This window comes from Dermacentor andersoni, chromosome 3, assembly GCF_023375885.2.
Source record: "Dermacentor andersoni chromosome 3, qqDerAnde1_hic_scaffold, whole genome shotgun sequence".
NCBI classification, from domain to species: Eukaryota; Metazoa; Arthropoda; class Arachnida; order Ixodida; family Ixodidae; genus Dermacentor; species Dermacentor andersoni.
Window position 1 is genome coordinate 52,824,892 of NC_092816.1, and position 23,397 is coordinate 52,848,288.

The 23,397-nt window shown below is 42.5% G+C and overlaps 2 protein-coding genes and 1 non-coding gene across 4 annotated transcripts in view; 1 reads left to right on the forward strand and 2 right to left on the reverse strand.

The window, feature by feature from the left end:
- Nucleotides 1-4,117, reverse strand: part of Vps15 (vacuolar protein sorting 15) — a 34,811-nt gene extending 30,694 nt beyond the window's left edge. The window contains exons 1-8 of the mRNA XM_050195898.3: nucleotides 3,902-4,117; nucleotides 3,719-3,817; nucleotides 2,139-2,183; nucleotides 1,967-2,046; nucleotides 1,813-1,868; nucleotides 1,301-1,450; nucleotides 1,101-1,202; nucleotides 132-301 (exon numbers count right to left, since the gene is read on the reverse strand). Of these exons, the coding sequence (XP_050051855.1) occupies nucleotides 132-301; nucleotides 1,101-1,202; nucleotides 1,301-1,450; nucleotides 1,813-1,868; nucleotides 1,967-2,046; nucleotides 2,139-2,183; nucleotides 3,719-3,810 (695 nt within the window). The 5' untranslated portion in view covers nucleotides 3,811-3,817; nucleotides 3,902-4,117. The remainder of the gene's footprint in view (nucleotides 1-131; nucleotides 302-1,100; nucleotides 1,203-1,300; nucleotides 1,451-1,812; nucleotides 1,869-1,966; nucleotides 2,047-2,138; nucleotides 2,184-3,718; nucleotides 3,818-3,901) is intronic.
- Nucleotides 4,118-4,292: 175 nt separating this feature from the next.
- Exo84 (exocyst complex component Exo84) lies at nucleotides 4,293-23,313 on the forward strand. Of its 2 annotated transcripts, none has more exons than XM_050195889.2 (16): nucleotides 4,293-4,377; nucleotides 4,904-5,059; nucleotides 5,478-5,573; nucleotides 7,614-7,705; nucleotides 7,813-7,949; nucleotides 12,712-12,791; nucleotides 13,195-13,268; nucleotides 13,410-13,527; nucleotides 14,700-14,895; nucleotides 15,776-15,920; nucleotides 16,979-17,159; nucleotides 18,560-18,690; nucleotides 20,124-20,278; nucleotides 20,961-21,031; nucleotides 21,854-22,044; nucleotides 23,009-23,313. In XM_050195889.2, exons 1-16 carry the CDS (start codon nucleotides 4,317-4,319, stop codon nucleotides 23,198-23,200), a joined length of 2,076 nt encoding a protein of 691 aa, XP_050051846.1. In that variant the 5' UTR covers nucleotides 4,293-4,316; the 3' UTR covers nucleotides 23,201-23,313. The 2 variants fall into 2 exon arrangements, with proteins under 2 accessions (XP_050051846.1, XP_054919582.1); XM_055063607.1 differs by lacking the exon at nucleotides 4,293-4,377 and adding an exon at nucleotides 4,529-4,646.
- LOC126520975 (small nucleolar RNA SNORA5) lies at nucleotides 10,747-10,875 on the reverse strand. The gene has a single exon (XR_007597166.1). It is a non-coding gene; the product is annotated as a small nucleolar RNA SNORA5 (small nucleolar RNA).
- Nucleotides 23,314-23,397: the final 84 nt, after the last annotated feature.

Here is a 23,397-nt window from a genome sequence, read left to right on the forward strand (position 1 = left end):
ATGCTGAGAACACACATCAATAGTCAGCAACCTAAGATGTAATAAAAAATGGGTATAATTAACCATAAACACACTATAGGTGGGGTGGGATATGGGTGCCTCTGCCATGATGCCATCAGAAAGAGTCATACCCGAGTGAGAAGATGTCCATGGCTGGAGTCAGTTCGCCAGTACCGATGCCTTCCTCGGGCAAGTAATGGCTCGAGTCAGGGTTGAGGGTCTTTACAAAGCGCTCAGGTGCAATGTTGCATGTCCTTCTCCGAGATGTGTCAAAGAAGTATGAAAAATCTGCTGGATTGTCCTAAAGGTAGGGCAAGCGCAATTAAATCATCACAAGTTTTAGCATTCAGAGACTAAAGCACTTGGAAGTGCTGCCAGCATTCTCATACAAAAATAGAGCACTTTGAAAAGATCCTTTTATTTTTACCCTGTGCAATCAGTCGCAACAGCAAAACATCCGTTCAACTTCCCAAGCAGCCATCTATCTCTCTGACATGTCATCTGACGAATCAAATGGTTTTGACACATGTGTTTACCACTTAATACTGGCTTTTCATTAACAGGAACCACCCACTCGGAAGTGCTAGTTTGACAACTTTCATTAGTCTGTTTAGAGCAGTCACACGCAAAGTACACAACAGGCAAGCTTTCTTGCTGAGAAACCTGTATCCGTTTCCTTTTGTATCTTCGTGCTACGGTTGTGTGGACGAGTTCTTCCCTTTCACAAATTGGGACGATGGTGAAATCTCTCGAGATCAAATGTAAGGTTATGCACCTTTCTTTATGTACTTGCCCACCATTCTGTCCTTTTGCAAGAATAATCAGTGCATCAAGCACAGTAAGGTTGACAAAATGCAAATTAATTACATTCATTGGCATGTGAATATGATGTAGATTTGCGCAGCCAAAGAAAATACAGGCAGTGACCTCTACACTAGCAGCAACCAGAGAACTATACAGGAATTTCTGGTGCCTGATGTGTGAAATCCCCACACAGTGTTTCATGACGTTTACTTCGTTTAGCTGGAAGAACTGTGGTGGGTGGGTGGGTGCACACATAATCATTAATTTTTTAAGACAAAGAAAAACAGTATTCTTACTTCCGGCAGGTATGTAGGCTTGAAGCTGGCAAAGTCTGTCAGAAGGACCCAATACCAGCCAGTTACCATGATGTTTTCTAGCTTTATGTCCCCGTGGCATATCTGAGAAACAGACACATTTATAACAGCATGCAGTGATCAAGGTACAAGATTTGTCTCAACAAGTCAGCACAACAAAATCATAAAGCCAATCTGCTTACCCCACGTTTGTGAGCTTCAGCAAGAGCATGAAGAAGTTGGAATGCAATCCAACGCTTCTCAATGGAATTCAGGAATGGCCGCGTGCTGATGCGATCATAGAGGTTATCTTTGATAAACTGACGAACCAGTAAGCCAGCCTTGTCCGTTTCCTAGAAAACGAGGCACACAGAATGGGGAATGTCAGCAGAAGAGCCTTAGCAGAAACAAGTGATATTGGACAGCCAACAGTGCATCAGAGTACACCTGTCCCATTAGTTACATAAGCATTTGCAATAGCTACCAATACAATTTCAACAAAAACAGTCGGTCAAAACGCACTGACTTAAGAAGATGCAACTGCTAATCGATAATCTATGTCAGAAAGTTATAGTTATGTTGTCTCAAGCTGACTTGTACATTTGTGGAAGATTACATAATTACTTCACATTCATCACAACACTACCATCACACAAAATTACTCGCAACGCCTAGAACTAGCAGCAGAAATTGCTGTTTAGTGGCTGGCACTTACAACAACTTTTTGAAAAGGGAGTGCATTTGGAACATCTGACAAAACTCGCCGTATCCCTAGAAAAGACAAAAGCATGAGAATGAATGTCAATCTGCAGTACACATGCGTGTTGATATAGTACACCAGACTATCCACAAGAGTGCAAGAAACTCACTTTCAAGCGTCTCCTTGTGAGGAGCGAGTGGCAGCGAAGGGTCATGAATTGCAAAGACCTTCACAATGGCGAGACCCTCTCTGAAAAAATAATATTGTGATTTTGTATAATGAGTTAGTAGTGTGGGTGCGCAGCCCATAGAGTTATGCAGAGCATGTGTACTGGCACTTACTTGCTTTTCACACGGGCGACTTTGAAGAATCTTGTGCTACCCAAACTGCAAGAATGTGTCAGAATACAATCACAAGGACGGCAGTAATTTTACATTCCGCACACGGCCTGTACTAACCCACAGCAACTTTACCAATAATGTGGTGAAGTGTGAACCTATACTCCGTTTAAACATAGTCGACAATGCTGCGCAAGCCTCGCAAGAAGTGTGGCCATAGAGATCTTACTACAAACCGTTTGCAGAGCATTTTTTTTTTTTTAGCTACCATGTTTTCTACGAAGTTATCGCTACTACAACTGGTGGATGCAAGTTAACATCAAAACGCCTGTTACTTCTGCACATTTGTGATTCCAGTATAGGTGACGTACTATATATTGGTTGTGAACACAGCTGATGCGCTGTGGCTGCTGGGTGAAGAAACGCTTCCCTCCAATTATTTGGTGGTAAATCGGTTCAGATCTATGACACCTCTTACGTAATAAATACATCATATTTCACAACATAAAAGTATTAAGCTTAATTTTACATTGAATTACATGGCACATACAAACATAACTAACTTTCATATCCGGTGTACTATTTTTTACATACCATAGCATTGCCTGCGATGTATGAAACAGAGTATAGGATTAAGTGTTTCTGGCATCTATTTCTTTTTTAATTGAATGTGCTTTCTATGTATTTGAAGAGATGATATTTGCTGTTTTGTGGCAGTCGTACTTGTGTGGGAGCTAACCAGTGTTTTCCATTAACTTTTGATTTTCAATTGCAGGCATACCGTTTCTTTTGTTGGCAATAGTTTACATGAAATTTTAACAACTTGCTCAAGTCTCTGTGGTATGTTCAGTTAAGGTGAAATAATGCAGCACCTTTCGTTCATTGACCTACAGTGTGCAGTAAACGTAAATAATGCAGCAGGTATAGTAGGGCTGAGATGCTTTTCTCACAAAGCATATGCCATTGTCATAGATACCCGACATGCAGCTTAGTAAGTGTCCTATAAAGTCATGACACGTGTTGGCATGTAGCAACATGATTACGGGAATTGGAGTGTGCTGAACTCTTGCATCATATTTTTACTAAACACATGGGCAGCGTTAATGAATGTGTGTTATTTAAACCACTAGAAGTTGAGATCAATAATTTCGCCTAATCTTGCGGCTTGACTGCAACTATTTTAAGAATGTAATGAGCATAAATGTAGGACTTGTATATGCTATACTCGTAGAAATTAAAACCAATTGATTAAGCGCCAAATGTACAGTGCGCGCGTCCATGCTATAGAACAACGTTTTTTTTCCTTCTTCCTCCCCAGCCAAATGTACTGAAACACAGACTGTGTTATGGTTCGAACCAATCTCTCAACAGTTCGGCGGGCTTGTATTGGCGTTTTTAATTATTTTTTTTCGGCGCGTCTAACTCGGTGCTTCCGTTTCCGCTCGGGTTTTAAGCGAAAGGGCCGAACCCTAGATATACGGTGTGGCGCGCAAATCTGCTTCGCGATAACACAACAAAAGATCTCGTGCCCGAGAATCGTGACAGCTCGAACAGCCACGAGCAGGTGTACACAAGGTGCTCACTTTTTCTCGAAAGTGAAGTCCGGTAACTCGGTCAGGTAGTGTTCTACAGGGTAGATCTGCGACGGGGCGATGCCCGCAAGTTGATTGCCCATCGCGCATCTGCAAACACGCAGTGGTCACGTCAAGCATCGACCACTTCCAACTTGCGGGACACAATGGTCAACGCAATCGAAAAACACCTACGTGCGCGCGAAAGACCTTTGGAGCCCTTCGTCCACTCAGGCGGTGTGCCGAGTCAAATCTTATTTCTCCATCCTACAACTTCTAGTTGGTCATAGACCGCCCATCGTACCAGTTGCAATCACGATAAACGATCACACCAGTGAAAACAACGAGAAGCATCACAGAAAGTCAACACAGCTGATGAAGTGACCGAGCACAGGCGCGCAAGCGAAACAACAGGTAGCAGAAAGTAAACCGCAGTTTCCCTCCTTGAGACTATTGCATTATGTGCTTAAAAAGACGTGTTAGAACGCACATATAATACAAAAATAATTGTTTAATATTTTATGTTCGAGTTTACTTGCTCATTTTTTATGATTTTGTGGAATAATCTAGTTACTAAACTGTCTATACTTCACTTGCCATCGTTTTAAGAATGGCGGAATACGTAGCAGTCGGCGACAAGTTTACGTCGCCGGGTTTTAGTCCAACAAATTGTACGTTTTATTGCACACTTCAAGGCACACTTGTATTAATTGATTAACTTAATTGTCATGCTGACCACTGAACAAAAAGACGGTTTGTTTTGTAGTGATCGAGAAGTTGGCTGTTTTGGGGGTGTGTTCTGCTGCTCTCTGTTCCGCAACGCAAAGTATTGCGAGGATGAAATTACAAAGTGTCAGCGGACGTTCGGCACTGTCGTTTACGTATCGTCTCAATACAGTAAACGCTGTCCGCAGCTTTCACGCAGATGCCTTCTGTAAAGGTCAGAGCGTGGCGTTGTCGCTCACTTTGTGTCGAAACTAGGGCGTTGCTTTCGCTTCCTCAAAGTTTGCGACCATCAATATCTGTGTGTGGGTAGATGTGGTATTGGTGTGCTGCTCGCCTATTGTCACGTTGTAGCAAATATTGCACGAAGCGCGCCTGCCAGTGCCTTCTAAGGTGGCCTCTGTGCCACCTTATTTTTGGGTGAATGACCCATTGTTTTTTTTTTCTTTGTAATTCTTTTCGGTATCCTTCCAGATGTGAAGAATTTAGTTGAGAGCTCCGTCAGGATAGATGCCATACTGAACGAGAGGCAACAGATTGCAAACCTCGCTGACGAAACCAACAACTTGTTGAAGAAAAATGTCTACAAGAACTACATGCAGTTCATCGAGACTGCGAAGGAGATCTCCTGTATCCTTTTCATTACTTTTTCTCCCCTATGCGTGTTTCTTATGACACATCTGCTAGCGTGTTAACAGCACCACATAGTCTACAGACAGTTTTCCTTACAGATGCACCAAACGTTTTGACAGTATCAGCTATAGTGAAGAACCTGTTCTGCTTACATGCAGTGTGGTGTTTGTCTCCTGCTGTGAACCATGATACACTTTATGGCAAGAAAATAATGTTTTCTACCACTCGTTGACTCATTGGCTGTCCCTCTTAATGTTCATGATATTAATGAACTTGATTGATGCTCATGTACATTGCTAAGACATATGAAATTGCTTCACAGTCCTTTCCTTCGTGCATGTTCAGAAAGTTCATTGAGCCCGCACCATTGAGCTCACACTGCTATCTTCTTTGACGAATAACTCCATGCGTCCAGATCTGGAGAGTGAAATGTACCAGCTCAGCCACATGCTTACTGAGCAGCAGAACGTCATGCAGTCTTTGCAAGAAATCTCCATCACAGACAGCAAAGGTGGTGTCGTAATTCTTTGAAAGCATGTCTGTTTATGTTTATGAACAATATTGCTGCTTGCCTAACGTGCGGCAGTACACTAATGCACTCTGTCTTTTCTCTTTGGTGCATAAAACTTAAATGCATGGACACTGAAGAGAAATAGTAAATCAGTTTTTTTTAGACTGACAATGTATTCTTTACAAACTATGCTTTCGTTAATTTCGTGGTAAAATGTTCATTATTGGAAGGAAAAAATGCTTGGTCAAAGCTTAGTTTCTTAAATTTCTAGCCGAAATGCCACCACTGGCACCTAAATGGGACATTGTGGATTTCATGCTACATCTTGATATCTGGGCCGTTCTGGCTGAGAAAGTTTTTGAAACTTTTAGTGTACAACATATTGAAGCTTTACCAATAAATAATTAGCTAGGCCTGAGCTAATGCCATCAAAGTCCATGACATGCAGGAACTTCAAGAAAGCAGTGCCGCCTGCTTTTTGTTTCATCTTTTCTGGCTAGCCAAGCCACTTCTTATGATAAATGAGTGGCCTTTTTTTTGGTGTTGTTCAGGTGTAACTTACTAATACAGATCACATTATTTTCTCTTTGATTTATCTTTAAAAGCAGCATGCTGAACATACAATGTTCATTCAGAAGTTCCGACGGTGATGCCCTGCACTACGTAATATATTTTATTTGCCCATGTGTGCATCCGGGCTCCTCTAGCAGCACCACCGCAAAGTTTGTGTGTGGCACACATGGGAATACATATCCAGACAATACTCTCTGAATATGATACAGGTTTCATCCCACCCAGCACTGCAGAAATTGTAAATGGTTTTTCATGCATTAGCATTCTTAGGATACTTCACGCATTTTCTGGGGCCCATCTATATATCTATCTATGTTTGTATCTAACCGTTTTCCCGCCTACCTGGGTACTGGGTGGTTCGTGGTAGAATAGGGAAGCGCGTTGGGCTACTGTGCTGAGGGAACGGGATTCGAAACCAACCCTTGGACCAACTTGGGTCATCGAGTGTGTGGCAATATGTACATACGTGCTGCTCTTAAACGAATCTCTCTCATGCAGACATGGGTCACTGTAGATGCGGGACTGAGTAGGTACTGCTGTTTGAAGAAACTCCTTGATGCCAACTTGTTTGGAGTACTGGATTTGTGCCAGTAGTTGTGTGCTCTTAACCAAGTTACCAACTTGGATTACTACATATGTGCCACTCAGAATGTGCTGCTCTGCAGTGATGAAAAATATTTCTTAAATTTCTTTGATGCTAATCGAAATCGAACCCGCCTCACAAGGGTTCCTTAAGGGAAAGAACCCGACGCATTTGCAGGCTGCACCACAAATGCACCAGGTAGGTGCCGCTTTTCAATGAACCTCTCGCCAACTTGGGTCTCCGAGTATGTGCCACTGAGTGTGCGGCAAGCAAGCAAACAATTCTCAGCGTTCATAGGTACCGGTGCACCATGCTTCTCGTCTCGGAGTCCACACGCAGGCTTCTCGGCAATGCCACCAGGTAGTGCAGCGTGTCCAGAAAGAAGCGCGGGAAAAGAGCCCGATTGCCACATGACGCATTTCTCAGCGTCTGCACGAAGCAGTGCGTGTCATGCATTTTGTAGGCCATGTGCAGGGTTTGCGGCAGCGGCACTAGATGGCACTGAGTGTTCTTAGGGAAGCGCAAAAGAGGAGTCCTGCTATAGTACATGCCTCATACATAACTTGTTTCGACAATCGCAATACATTGTGTTGCTATATTTATTCAATGATAACGCATTACCATTGACAGTCATCGTGAGATGGGTTCTGCCTCAATTTTCAATTTGTCAATGAAGAGTGGCACATGCCCCGTGACTCCAATTGGCATCAGTGAGGTTAATTGAAAAGTGACACGTACTCAGTGATCACACGCACACACACACACCGCAATTGGGTCGATTCTGAAAGAATGTTAGCCGCGTGAGTACTGGCCGTACAAATGAATAAACCCAGTGTGCATGTATAAGTGTTTCGTGATCCATTTTAACACTGTTCATTTCGTAGGGTCCACAAATAACGTGTCCACTTCTGAGAAGAAAGAGGAGGACCCACGACGTAGCCTCTCAACACTTCTGGAAAAGGTCGAAGGTTGCACTGTACGTAGCACTCGTAACAGATAACATGTAATGCAACTAAAGAAAACCTTGGTGAGCTTGAAAATACCTGTTACAGCTCTTGCTCCCTTTTGTCACTCTCTGTTCAGCGGCTCCTTGATGTGAAGGACAGGCACATTGTCCGTGCTGGTGAGATGATGGAGGTGAAAGCGGATGGCTCCGAGTGCAAGATTTACGTGGTGCTGCTCTCGGATGGGCTGCTGCTTGCTGACTGGCTGCCTCATAGGTGAAGGTCGTCTACACATTCTTTTGGTCATGGTGTCATTATGTGCCTCTGTTTTGATTGAGAAATAACTAAGTCCATTTCTAAAGGAGTATTGACATGTATTTTCGAAGTTGGAAGAAGTCTATCACACGCTTCTTGTACTTAAAAGGACAAGACTTAGCAAAGTATGAATGTTGGGAAACACTCGCAAGATATCGTAGCTGGACGTAAAGGACATGGCCATGTCTTTTACCCGGAAGTCGGCGACCTCACAGTATCCCTACCATATTAACAATTACACTGTTACAACAGCTACACAATGTAATTAAGTATCTAGGGGTTCTATTCACATCGAATCTTTCTTGGACAGAGCATATCACGTCCGTTTCAGCTAATGCATCCCAATCGTTGGGGTACTTGCGACGCAACTTAAGAAATGTTCCTTCAAATGTTCGCAAGCTAGCTTACCTAACTCTCGTTCGTCCGAAGCTCGAGTATGAATCTCCCATTTGGCCCCCCACCAGAAATACCTAATTGAAACGCTAGAACGGATCCAGAACAGAGCAAGCCGCTTCATCATAAACGATTACAGCTACCAGTCTAGTGTTACACAAATAAAACTTAAGCTTTAATTACAATTCTTGAACACTCGCCGAGACATTGCCCTTTTATCACTGTTCCACAAATTCCTCACTCCACTCGAACACCTGCATGCTTGAAACGACCCTACTCCACGTCACATAGGCTTCATAATCATTTCAGCTATGCCCGCCTTTACGGGTCTACAAAAGCATTCCATTACTCTGCTCTTCCTCGTGCTATCAGAATATGGAATTCGCTCCCGGACAGCATTGCAAGCCAGTCCAACTACAATTCATTCCGTGATGCCTTGAGTGAATGCATGACTAAAGAAAAGTGAAGTTTTACGTTTGTCGCACAATGCTTTCTATACTTGCACTATCTTTTACAGCTTATTGTTGCATAATTACCGTTGTGTCGCTATGTTTACCGTTTCGTTGGAATGTCGCATCTGTAACTTTTCTGTCATTGTTTTTTATTATTACTGTTTAACACTCTGATCTTATTAATTACACGACTTCAATGAAAACAACCTGTGTGATTTATTCCTTGTTATTATATTATGTTTTTTATGTTTCTTTTCCCTAGTGAATCGTGAACTAGATAATTCTTTTTTCATCTCAGTTGTACTTGCAGTTGTAGGTTGTAGACAGATACGGTTTATAGATGTCTTGTATTCTATGTATTTTCTATGTACTGCACCCCTTACTCAATGCCTCACTTTGAGGCCTGTAAGGTATCTTTAAATAAATAAATAAATAAATATAATGCGAGGGAAGACTTTCGTTGCCCCCAAAGAAAGCAAAGAAAAAAGAATGCGATTATACGTGTCACAAACCCGAATATAACACTTCATGAGGCTAGCAAGTTCTAAGAGAAACTTGCATTATATTTGTGCAATTATGATACTTTAATTTCATACTAAAGTTGGTTTGGTATACCAGGCTTAGCATAGTTGACAATAATGTTGATTAAGTTTTCGGGTTTTTCATGCCATAACCACAATATGTTTATAAGGCACGCTGTATTGGGGGACTTCGGATTAGTTTTCACCACCTGTGGTTCTATAACGTGCCACCTAAACATTATACTAAGCCACAAAAAGGGAGACGTTAAAGAATTGAAAAATCTAGGCCCATTAGCTTACTTCCAGTATTGTATAACATATTCACCAAGATAATTTCGAATAGAATTAAGGCAACCCTTGACTTCATACTGTACAGTGGATCACATCCATGTACTAATCAATGAGATAATCGATAAATCTGCAGATTACGATCAACCTCTCTACATGGATTTCATAGATTACGAAAAGGCATTTGATTCAGTAGAGATACCAGCAGTCATAGAGGCACTACATAATCAAGGAGTAAAGGAGGCTTACATAAATGTTTTGGAAAATACCTACAAAGATTCCGCAGCTACCCTAATTCTCCACAAGAAAAGTAGGAAGATACCTATAAAGAAAGGGGTCAGACAAGAAGACGCAATCTCTCCAATGTTATTCACTGCGTGCTTGGAAGAAGTGTTCAAACTATTAAATTTGGATGGTTTAGGGGTAAGGATTAGCGGCGAATATCTCAGCAACCATTGGTTTACAGATGACATTGCCCTATTCAGCAACACTGGGGACGAGTTACAACAAATGATTGAGGGCCTTAATAGAGAGTGTGTAAGAGTGTGGTTGAAGATTAATGTGCAGAAAAATATAATGATAAATAGCCTGGCAAGGGAACAAGAGTTCAGGATCGCCAGTCAGCCTCTAGGGTATGCGAAGGAATACATTTACCTAGGACAATTACTCACAGGGGACCCTGATCGTGAGAAGGAAATTTACAGAAGAATAAAATTCAGTTGGAGCGCATATGGTACACATACTCAGATCCTTACTGGAAGCTTACCATTATCACTAAAACGAAAGGCGTACAATCAATGCATTCTACCGACGCTAACACATGGGGCAGGAACTTGGGGTTACAGAATGGGTGCCAAGAGAAGGGAAACGCAGTCAATGACGACAAAAGACTAGGTGGAGTGCTGAAATTAAGAAATTTGCAGGCACATGCTAGAATCAGTTGGCACAGCACAGGGGTAATTGGAGATCGGAGGGAGGCCGTCGTCCTGCATGGACTTAAAATATATTGCTTGATGGTGGTGGTGGTGGTAATGATGATGATGATGATGATGATGATGAAATGTACGTACACGAGCATTGTTGCACTTCACCCCCATCGAAATGTGTCCGCTGTGGCCAAAATTAAACCTGCGACCTAGAGCTTAGCAGCGGAACACCATAGCCACTGGGCTACCATGGCAGATGTCATTGGCAGTGTCATGATGTCATGACACGGAGGTAAATTTGCTGACATTCTGTATCGGTAAAGCTAATTATGATGATGTTGCTCGTAAAAATAAAAGCAAGAGTGCCACTCGTGTTTTTTGCTGTGCTCTCGTGTGGCAGCCACAGTGAATGCAGGAAGAGAGCGAGCCTACTGTATTATGATGTCATGATGCAACCGCTTCTTTGGCACCGAAACCAAGACGGGCTCGCAGAAACTAGTGTTATAGTAAATTATTTAGGGTTTGGATTGTAATTTATGACATACAAGGAATATGAAGTAAAAAAGTTTATGCAAGTCTATCCTTAATGAAAAATTATAGACATGGTGTTAAGAAACAGTAAGACAACAGTATGAATTAGGGAACCAAACCAGTGTAGCCGATATTCTGGCTGAAATGAAGAGGAAAAAAATTGAATTGCACAGACAATATAACGCGTAGCGCAAATAAGCAATGATCCATAATAGCAACAGAATGAGTGCCAAGGGAAAGTAAGTGCAATCGAGTGACGGCAGAGGATTAGGCGGTGTGATGAGATTAGTTAATCTGCAGGCATATGACGGAGCCAGCTTACAGACAACAGGGGCAATTGGAAATCATTGGGAGATGCCTTCATCCTGTAGTGGACCTAATATAGAATGAATATGCAGGCATGGCTGTCTTCTGTTTATGATTAGCTGGGCCATAAAGGCTCCCTTCTGATGTTCATCGTTGGAAACGCAAGGTACCCGTCCTTAGTCTAAAGCGTAGACTAGCAGACAGGGGAGACAAGGGGCAGTGGTCCCTTTGGGCCTGCTTAAGTTGGCACAGATTTGTCTCGCAGTGCCTGGTCCCCCTGTAGAATTAACAGACAAAATTGGCAACAATGAAAGAATGTTGCTATGTGCATTGGCTAAATTGGAGGTGCTGCATGCTACTTTCATATTCCTTCATTTCTTGGGAGAAATTCTTGCATGTCTTCATTTGAAAAACTTGGCAACTTTGTGACTAGCTAGCATGCATCGAGAGTGAGCTGGTGAAGGTGCCGGAGAAGCATGGTGCATTGCAGGGAGTTTAGGCGCCCCTGTTGGTCACCTGTTCAAGCGCCCATGACCTACAGTGTGCAGGTCAAATTGCTTGCTCAGTAAAGAAAAGAAGGAAAGAAACAGTGAAAAGATAGGAAAAAGAGAAGTCATGACCAACGAGGGTAGTGACTGGCAATTGAGGCATTACTGCTTGAAATGAAATATGAAGTACGAGTGAAAGAAAGACGTGAAAGAAAAGTTCGAAGAAAGAACAGCGAAGGAAAACATATCATTATACATATTTTGATTCCTTGCTTTTCCCCTTTCCTGTTTTCTTCTTTTTATTTTTTTATGATTATTTTTTTATTCCCTAGCTCATCTATTAAAACTTTTTGTTGTGTTGCTTTACACTCTCTGTGATTGTTTTGCCTGGAGAATCCATCATAGCATATAATAGACAAGCACAAAGCTTTAAGTGCAGAACATGGGACAGCATGGATGCTACTCTTGCTGCTGATTTTATTACATTCACTGGAACACTTCTGCAACATATCTCTGTATGTCTGTTTGAAAATGAAGTGTCTTTTTTTAATATTTTTTTTTCTTTCTTTCAGTGATTGTTGAAAATTCGTTGTGAGTGCAACATCTGTACTGACCCATCTGCAATTTGTGTTCATCTGCCTCTCCAAAGTTTCAACCAGCCTGCCCATGCAGCAACAAATTATTTTGTATTACTCTGCCTACAGCCATAATTTAGTCATGAACATTGTCTCTCTTTCAGTGCTAATCTTTTTTCACTCGCAGCCATTCGAAATGTCACACATGTAACCCTGCTGTCCTTTTGCTCTTTCTTCTCCCAGGAGGGGCACAGTCCAGTACCGGTTCCAAATGCTTTATGAGCTGGACAATCTTGCAGTAGTCAATGTGAAAGAGGACCAGAGTAAGTTGTTCCTTTTTAGGTTGCATGTCCACATTTGAGCAATTAGATTTAATGGATTGCAGCATGTGACTTTATGATTATACCATACTTTTTTTTCTGTATCCTTCCTATCCCTTTTCTTTCGAGGCTTGCAAATGTTGTATGCAGAAGTACACATTGTACTAATCAATAAGTGGACATGGCAAAGATTGAATTGGAGTTATTATGATCCTCTAAAGTGCTAAATGTGCCTTGCCAGTGTGCATCCTCATTGCTTAGACTCTAGTGTGTGGTGTAAACACCGGTATAAAAGCCACATCTCAAAGAAAACACTTGTTCCTGTTTATACATGAAGTGATTATATTTATGCTGATGAAACTTGTGCCCAAACTGTGACCGCTAAGTGCGCTTATTTACTTTTCAGAAACAAAGAACTGCTTCAGGATATTGACATTTCCACATGCACGGCAATTTCAATGTGAAACTGCTGCTGAAAAGGTAAATAATGTCAGAGCTTGCGTCCTGGTCCTTACATGTATCATAAAACTGTTTAATGCTCAAGCTGAAGCTCATCGTTTAATGAAAATGTCTGAATGAAATTTGCGAGCTCTTTATGTGTATGTGTGTTTTGGACTACAGAGAGTCTGGATGGAAGCAATTGAGCAGACGAAACAGGCCAAGATGGCAGCCGTTTCGCTCAAGAGGGAATCGGCTTTGCTTGACCCAAAGGGCAGCCTGCTGAGCATTGACAACAACCGTAAGTTTTACTCTGATAGCTGTCATGGGGATGTAATTGACCTGTGCTTGTGGCCAGCATTACGATCTTCTGCTTTGATCTCAGAAAGACAACCTGTCATGCAATTCTTATTTATATTAGCAAGACTACACTCTGTCTCACTTCCACCGCACAGTGCAGTGAAAGCTAGAGAACATGTCAACCAGCCATTTAAAAAAAGAAAAAGAAACTAAAAGAAGAGCTTCTCCATTGTTAATCTCTGATTGCCCTCCATGCAACATCGACTGAATGGAAGCTGCACATATGCATTACTATTGCACGATGGCCCAGCCCTCTTTGGAACACGTGGCCGGGTCTCTCTACTGATTGGCTGACAGATGTCCTGCATAAAGTTGATGAGACAAAGTGTAAGCTAAAAGGAACATTCTGGAGAGGATATGCTTTGCCAGCACTGCGAGCTTCCCGCATTTTGTCTGAAGCAACGTTTTGACAAAAAGTGCTGAGAATTTCGAACAACAATGATTGGCTATTCAAAATATTGTGTAGGAAGCATGCCACTGCCTGGTCAGTTTGTGATCGTTGTTCAGCATATATGTTGAGCATGTGGCTACCTCTATACAAACTTATGCTGATATGAAAGTCTGTACCTGACCTATTGCAAAAGCCTGCTTGAGCCATCCATTTCACCTATTTCTTGGGCTTGGGCTTGGGCAAGACTGAGACCAAAGCGCGTAAATGTCAGAGATTGGCCAGCTACATGCAACGCCTAACTTCAACCTGATAGGAGTGTGGAGATTGCTTTCAACCATCTGCAATTGTTAGGTGAAACATGTAGATGTTTCACGTAACACCTACATGTATGAAACAGAACATGTAGATGTTAATGTCATATAGAAATTACATAGCAAGGCATGTGATGCTATGTGGGAGAGTATGTAGCCCAACCTTTGGGATATATTTATTTCGACGAACTGTTATTCGTGTTATCAATATGTGTTCAACAGCACATGTGGGCAAAAGATAAACAGGTATGAGGTTATGTGATCATCAAAGTGATACTACACGTCTGGCAGGGATACTGCAGCTTTTCCCACATTTTTTCTGTGTGTAGTTACCTCCTTAGTGTGGTGTAGTGCTAGACTGTGCAGCACTGCTTGTTCTGTGCGGTGCAGAACTTGTGTTGACTTGTGCAGCTTTTGACGAAGAGGAGGCTGAGGAACTGTATGAGTGCGAGAGTGGATCTGTCCTACCCGAATGGCTGTCCGAACTTCCTGAGGACCTTGACGTGTGCGTGGCCGAGAGAGATTTCGAGGGGGCCGTCAACCTGGTGCTGAAGACCGAGGAGCACTTTGCCCTGTACCCGAATGCCAAGCCGCTGGAAGAGATGAAGTGAGCTGGCACCTCATTCCGCACTCGAATTGGGGGCTTTATTATTAAATGCAGTGAGCTCTGCTCTACCCTAAATGTAAGATTTTGCATCCGGCAACTGAGCTTGCCCTTTCCCATCTCTAAAGTCACTAAGTGACATCCTTTGTTTCAGGTGTTTTGATGCATCCGTGTCAATTTTACCTAATGCACTGATTGCATTTCTTTTATATTCAGTTAAATCAGTTTTTTTTTTTTTTTTTTTTGAGGAACCTGGTGCAAAAACTAAATAAAGAATACCGATTGTGAGACAGTTTTGGAAATGGCTGATGCAAGTGGCTTACATGCTAAGAAAAAATAGTTGGCAGCACTGCACATGTACAAGATCAAAATAGTTTTTTTTTCTTCTTTTTTCCCTTGCTGTGTACGGTTTGCACACACAGGTGGTGCGTGTAGCCAAAGCCCAAGCCGGTTATGAAATTAGTGGGCACAGCCAGTTCTAGTACATTGTATGAGCAAGGTGGCTTGAAAAAGGTGCATTGTATGTTGATGTTTATGCATTCTTCTTTTTCTCTCATTTGAAATAGATTACCGAGAGCCATCTTTTCTCACTTCTAGCTCAATTTGACAGAATTTTTGTGTGTTGTGGCTTGCTTTCCAAGAAAGCTGTTTCTGCAAGTCACACTGACATTGACAACTCTTTCAAACCTTGAATAAAGTAGTTTAGCAAAGTACGTACAAAACGATCCCTTGTTTGTCTTCAGCATTAAAAGAAAGTATTCTATATTATTCTACATTCGATGGAAACTAAATCATTTTGCTAGCTATTGGACTCCGAACTAATGCACTGCCTAAATTGTGCACTTTCGAAATGTTGGAATCAGTGCTGTTGCTTATATTCCAGGCCACGCATCGACTACCGTGTCAAACACTTGGTTGACGTGTTGACCAACGAGCTGCACGTCTCGCCAGGCCGTTCTCTTCAGGGTGGACCACGGGCAGCACGCCGTGCTGTCAGCTTGCTCATAAAGCTAGGGAAGTCATCACAGGTCAGGCACAGTAGTATTGTTTTAACCATTCGTTACGCATGCGTGCCACAGTAGTTTAGTAGTTATGGCGCTGCACTACTAAGCTCGAGGTCATGGGATCGATCCCAGCCAAGGTGGCTGCATTTCTGTGCAGGAGAAATGTACTTACATTTACGTGCATGTTAAAAAACTCCAGGTGGTCCGAATTAATCTGGAGCGCCTCCCCCACCCCCCCACTGCAGCGTGCTGCATTATTGTATTGTGGTTTTGGTACTTAAAACCCCAGAATTTATTTTAAAATGTTTAATTAATTACAAATTCTTAAATGCCATCTCATGATCATTGGTAGCTGACAGAAGCAGTATGTTTTCATTTATGCACCACTAAGTTATGTTTAACTTCTGTTGGCTTCGCGGATAACTGACTTGCAGTAGAAGCTGTGATGCAAAACTTTTTTAAGCTCACTTGGACATGTGCCTGTAGTTTGGAAAGCTCATTTTTTTTTTTTTCATTTGACTTCAGCTTTAGTAGCCGTTATACGGTACATTTTTTCCTCAGAACGAAAGGCTTTTTTTTTTAAGCTGCGAAATTCGATGTCATAGCTCAAGTTTCCTTTGTATGCTGATATTTGCTTTCAAATGGGAGGCAGATATATAATGTCTTTCCCTATCGCTTCTTTAGTGGAGTACAGCTTAACACAGATAAATAACAAAGCTGCAGCTATTAGTTCAAATCATGAAAGGTAACCTAAGCCGGGTTAATATAATGATCCTCTTCCTATGCTATTGCTTTTCGCTCATTGCCAGCGTACTGAGAGACACTCGGCCTACATTATCACCATGATCGGCCAGTCGTGTATGGTGGATGGTGATAAAGAAATGAAGTAGAGCAAAATAAATCCTTACATCATGCTGGCCATACTTCTTGCCTGCTTTTGTGGTAAAGTGAAGAACTCTCACGAGTCACTGTACTGGCAGGTAGCCTTACCCGCTAAAATCTGAGCTTTTGTTCGTTACTTTTGTGACCCTGCAGTTTGACCACACCTGTGCTTTTGCTCTTCTGCACTTTTGCTCCCAAAGGCTTGCGACCTGTTCCTGAAACACCGCAGTGCCATCTTGAAATACTCAATGCGACAGCAGAAGATGGAAGGCGCCACTTCGCCATACATCAAGAAGCTGTGCGAGCTCTTCTTCAGCATCATGGTCGAGACAGGACGAGAGTTCAGTCAGGCATTCAGCAGCAACAACAGCTGCGCTTCTTGTGAGTCCTAGATGTGCACTATACAAGGGGAGACCCAAAATTAATGAGAACTATTTTTTTACAGAGGCGGAAGGGTAGTTAATTCAGACACCTGTGGCTACGCACACATGCTTAACTATTGTCCCCATCAGTTGACCAAGTTTACTAAGTATGTAAAGATATGTCTGCTCACTGCGTTGCTTTGATTAGAGTCTCGGTCACGATCTGCGTTGGTTTTACGATGGCAGACATGAAAGAACAATGTGTGTCTGCAGGAAGTTCTTCTCTCCGTTGGGAAATTTTTTATGTGAGAGACCTTGTTCTTTCTAAATTTGTACCCCAAGGTCAGACAGTCAGCCAGCATTTTATATTGAAGTACTTAGGCAGTTGTGTGATACACTTCAAAGAAAACAACGAAATCTGTGGAACTCGGGCAAATGGCTTTTGCATCGCAACACCCTTGCCCACTCAGAACAGAGTGTGCAGCTCTTCTTAACAAAAATGGAATGATAACACTATGTTAACTGACTTTCTACTCCCCTTGTATCGCTCCTTCCGACTCCTTATCTCCAGAACTCCAGATGACATGGGTTCCTTGACAAATGTGAATTAATGCTATTTTAAGGCGTGGCACTTATAATTCAGTGGATCACTGCATAGATTACCACTACTTCATACTACAGATTGAAATCTTCTTAATTCACCTCAATTTTTGCGTCACATCAATGTCTTTCTTGGTGAGTTACCCCCACTTTTCCATATCGCGTATGTTTCTAGCCTTTCTTTTGTGGGCTGTTCCTTGAGATAGTGCAGTCTGAAAATGTGCAACAGTCCCAAAGATAAATCTGGTACCAGTACTCCCTGTGGTACTTCAGTGCCATACCATCATGCGATACCACTGGTGGTGCCATTGGTACCTATAGTATCGGCAGCAATGGTACCATTGTGTGTTACCGGTGCTAATAGTGGTACTGGTGGTATCATTGGTCCACTGATAAGTGGAGCATTCTTAGATTCTTCTTTTGTGACAGCTAGTGTTTTTGACAGTCGCTACAGACCTCAGAATAAAGTCTATGGTTCATACACGCCATTCTCACCCCCAACTTGCTCACGAAGACATCGTCTTTCATTGAAAGACTGATTCGGCTTCCAGTAATTTGGAAATTTTGTCCTGTAGACTATTGTGGCTATCTGTGCCTACTGTGACCACTTTTGTTTTAAGTATGTCCATGGCTTTATTCTTTGTGTTTTGTTTTGTTTCATACAAGTGGTAGCAAAAGATGGCCTTGTTTTGTGATCAAGGATCCTTTATTGTCATGAAATATTGCAAAATATGTCATTCCAGTTGTTTGTTGCGAAGAGCGTTATACTTTACTTATTGTTTAATGAGAACTTTTATTGACTTTTATTTTCACCTGCAGCTTTTGTTGTGTGGGCCAAGGACCAACTTCAAAACTTTGTCAAGCTCTTCTCAAACCACGTGTTCACCACGCAAGTCTCCCTCTCAGTGGCGACTGAGTGCATCCTGGCTGTCCGTACCCAATGCGAACGGGTGTGTTGGAAAACTACATGTTGCTTTGTGGCTTTTATCACTTCTACCAGTCGCAATGGCTATCTGCCATAGCAGGTGACACAGCGCTGAAGTCCAGTGTGCATTGTTCTGCTTGGAGCAAATTTTCATTTTCTTTGCTTGTTCTAAAAGACAGTGACAAAGCCATCAAAAAAGCAAGCTGTGCAATGCTTTGTCTGCTGCACCTTGACGAATTTGACTTCGATGCCTGACTTATGTTCTCTGGAAGCATTGTAAATCATTGTTCAAATAGCATTGCTGGTTGAAAACACGTACCATATGCTGAACGGAAAGAACATAGTCATTAATTTGACCCTGACAGGACATACGAAATTGTTCGAGTTTTCCGGCGGGTCGAATTAAACAACATGCAAAAGAAATTCCAGAACACGCCGCTGATTCATTTGTCACTATTTGCCCAATTCTAACAGGCCCCACATTAAAGCTCCTAAGCAAAGTAGAAATATCACATGTGGCCTATCCTTTAGCAAGAAAAATGGGCACTGGTCTGTTACCTTCCTGTTGCAAAGTGGCGGCCGGTTTTCTAAAGTCTGTTTCAGTGCAATACAACAATGTTATGCGGCAAAGCATGCGAACGCAGTTTCCGGTCCAATTTTCCGGGGGAAGGACAGCTCACATTAGAATCGGATAAATACCATAATCGGATATTGGTTAGCTACCGTTATTACTTGAAAAGCTTTTTACGGCATGTCAAAAATAGGCCTTTTTCGACGGCAGATGACGTGTGTTCAACGCATTCACCGTTCCATAAGCTCTGCCGAGACACACTTCTAGTAAAAGATGTTGCTGTTGGGGTCAGCATAGGGGTCAGTCACGTGCATTCTGACTGGTCAAGGCCAAATCTAGGATTAAAAAAAAAAATTTGAAGGTTTATGCCCATAGAAATGCATGGGAACCGGCCAGGGCCTTTGGTAGGGATCATTAACTGGAGTCAAATTAACGGAAGCCTACTGTATATGTGGACCCGCGCATTGCAGTTTTGATCGTGCCAGTACGCACCAGCCTTGCTGTTAGTATACCACTCAATCAAGGCTTTTGCCCAAGTGTACGAGTCCATTGTTGACAGTGCTATTGCTCCGGGCTATTTGGTTTGACAGTGTAGCAGATCTGTCCGAGTGGTATCACTGAAGGTAGTTTTGGTTGGCGTTCTCACTGCGTAGTTAAGAGCGACATCTCTCTCAGGTTCTTGCATGGCATGTGTGTCACCAAGTAGACATGTGGGTGATGGCCCAGTGTGGAAAGTGAATATTCTCTCGTGTGTGCGTGTGCAGGCAGCTTTTATAGGCCGGTTGAATTGTCTAAAACAGTGAATTCAATTTACTAGTGTACCTTAGTGATTTCAAATGTGAGTAGGCATTGTACCATCTGAGTAATTTTCTGTTACCTTTCACCAGCTGTGGGAGATAGGCCTGGACTTGTCGTTCTTCCTGGAGAAGCTTCTTAAGAACGACGTCGAGCGAATTATAACGGATTCAAGGGACAAGGCACTAGAAGCCATCAAACTGAGAGCTGCGGAGGATCGGTGGCGGCCACAGAACCTCTACAACAAGTGAGCCCTTCTTTATGCCTAGAAGAAAATGGGTTAACTGCATCGATTTAAAGTACTTGACAGAATACACTATATCTGCCTATACGTACAACACACTTACATAGCTACAAATATAGCTTCTACTGCATTATGTATCTTACAAGCCCCCTGTGAAGTGAGCCAGTATCACAACTCGGCAAGCGTCATGCATGATGTACCTTGTGGACTTTCGGGGGGGGGGGGGGGGTCTGGGAGATGGGTGCTTCATCAACCTCACCTACCTGCTTTCTGCTCTCAATGGCTAACTGGTTTCTCATGATACAAAACCATGCTGCTTACCATTGTTAGATTAGCGCAGTAGCCATAGTTATCATAGTACCATTAGTAAAGTACCCACTAAGGACTACTATACAACTGCCAACATCCTTTCGGTATCGATGGGGTAGTGGAACCACAAGCTCCTCTGCTAGTATCATGCAAATGGCAAGAACACATCCTCCACCAACCCCTTTTCACAACCAAAGAAAAGAGAAAGAAAAGAAAAAGAAACAAGAACAATTCCTTAGTGTATAAATGCTGCTTGTGTGAAACTCGAGTGACATTACATAATGGCACTCTGAGTGAGAGAGCTGCAATAGGTAAAGCGACGAGTGTTCTGTTGGAGCTAATGAGATTTCCTTGTGCTGCATGTTTGTCTTCGCAGGGCAGGGTTGCAGAAGCTGCTTGACGACATGAACAACCTTGGAATCTCAAATATTTCTGCATATGTGTACGGTAGGTCTCATTGGCTAGGCATTATTCCTAGTACACATATCGTCGCCCAATTTTTCACATTTATTTCTGTAAAAGTACCTTACAGGTACTCTTTACCGGGCATCGAGTAAGAATAATTCTTTTGAGCAAAAGTAATTTTCTGTAATTGGCTTTGAAGTTGTATTTTAAGCAAAAAGAATTTACTGATTTATTGCTCTTTCTATATATATGTTAAAATTTTTTTTTTTCAGGACCATTAGTGGCATTTGAGTATATGAAACAACAATACTTCTTGAGATAGTGTTCGTTGAAGCACTTCAGAGGTTTAGCACAGTGTAGAACAGGAATACTCTGTTAGCGTTTACAGATGTCAACACGGTGGTACCAACACAATCATTATGAAGGTATCTTTGCTTCTTTTGTTGTTCAAAGGGGAAAATGTTTCTAATCCAATATGGCTGCGAACAGTGTCACTAAATGTCACTGTCGGCCTGCTGGTTACAAATGAGCCTTCCAGTATACGTCTACCCTACACAATTACGTTCATCATATCATCAGCCTGTTTTATGTCCACTGCAGGACGAAGGCCTCTCTCTCCCTGCGATCTCCAATTACCCCTGTCCTGCACCAACCGATTCCAACTAGCACCTGCGAATTTCCTAAAATTTCCTAATTATGTTCATGCTGTGTGCTAAAACACACCATTGGACATGTCTCTGAAAATCGTCACTGGCTGTTTTTACGAGAGGCAGTGTATCGTACCGGCATGACAGCTCTTACAATCCCACATCCTGCTTGCCAGCGTGCATTGGGAATGAAATGTGCATCTGACATCCTTTGCAGACGAGTGCTGGGTGTCCCTGTCATCCAACACGGTATCCTTCAGCAAGACCTTCTTGAATCTTCTCGATGATCTGCTCAAGTTGCACACGCCGGTCACGCGAGTTCTCATTCTGGAATCTCTGGCAACAACTTTTCGAGCACATCTGCGTCACGTGGATGCCTCTCTTGCGAACAAGAGCTTCAAGTCGGACGTGAGAATGTCTTTGGTTTCAGCATGCTAACGAGACTGACCTTGCAAGGCCCCACTCAGGCCAATATGAAACAATTCTTCATACTTAAAGGTCCCCAAACCATCTCCGATAATTCCAAAAAACCAGTCGCGTGCTCTTCTGTAGGGTTTTCTAGTCCCTTCGTCACACATTGTGATGTCAACAGTATCGTGCAGGTGACATTGCCATGGTAAAAGATGTCGGTTGGTTTATAAATTAACAGGTGTAGGTACATTGTCTAGCTGTTTCTGTGACTCAGTATTGGCGCTGTCTATTTCTTTGCCACCACTTCAATGCGACAATATAAGGGACACCACTTCCTGTACATCTGCTTTTGCCATGCCAGTCACACACCTGATTTTCCTGTGCCATGCACAATCAACTCGTTTAGCATAGCAAGTCTTGCACTGCGTGTATGGCAGCAGTAGTGTTGTGTAGCTGAAAAGGGCGAAATCGTGATATGTAGGTGTTGGTGTAAAGAAAAGAGTGATGGAGCAATAAGGAACGAGTGCCAGTTAAGAGGGCAGCAAAGGTGACATAGAAACCGCTCACTCGGCTCAGAGTGGTTTAGAGGCCCTTTAACATTTACATCATGAAAGGAATTCATGATCAGGGGAAACATGCAAAATTGCGATATCAGTTTTTTTTGTTTGTTTGTTTGTTTTTCAAGTTGCCCGCTTGTAAACTTGGAATGTCTATTTTTCTGAGGTTGTGCAATTTCCACCATAATTGAGCATCTAAATCGAATTTACATGGCCCTGGTTCTTTCTTTTTTTTTTTTTAGAGCATGTGTTGTGCCCTTACCTCGCCACACAAATGCCAGGTATATTAGAGAATAAGAGCTAGTATTTGGCCATGTTCAACCTCATAAGCATCAATTCTTTACTGTGATGTGCAGCTGCTGCCTAGGTTTCCTCACGAAACATGCTTCCTTCCTCCACAACAGGTGCCACTAATCCAAAAGAATGCAGGTTTTCTGCTGGAGACGTTGCTGGAAGTTGCCGAGAAGAGGTGCGACACCAAGCTGCCGCACCTCTCCTCCTTCTGGAACGAACTTCGTCAGGAGTTTGCGTCGTGCATGCCGCCAAAAAGCAGCAACAAAGGCGTCACAAAATATCCAGCCGTCGCGTTTATTTGATGCCACAGACTACCGTCTGCTATTTGCAAAAGGCCGAGGGGATGAATCGTAGTCAGACTAAAAGTGGATTTCTGTTATTTATTTGCTTGGGAAAATAAAAAGTTATTTATGAAGTGCGTTGACTTCGCTGCCAGCAGGGAATGGTTGGTTGGTTTGCGATTTTGATATTCTCGAGCGTGCCAGCAAAGGGCGACGAT

What these genes read in the sequence shown, in the direction of transcription:
- Exo84 (XM_055063607.1), top strand. Translation starts at nt 4,544, where the DNA reads ATGAAATTACAAAGTGTCAGCGGACGTTCGGCACTGTCGTTTACGTAT. An exon ending in GACTGCGAAGGAGATCTCCT is followed by an intron (nt 5,060 to 5,477) that starts GTATCCTTTTCA and finishes CCATGCGTCCAG; the next exon opens with ATCTGGAGAGTGAAATGTAC. An exon ending in GTGAAACTGCTGCTGAAAAG is followed by an intron (nt 13,269 to 13,409) that starts GTAAATAATGTC and finishes TTTGGACTACAG; the next exon opens with AGAGTCTGGATGGAAGCAAT.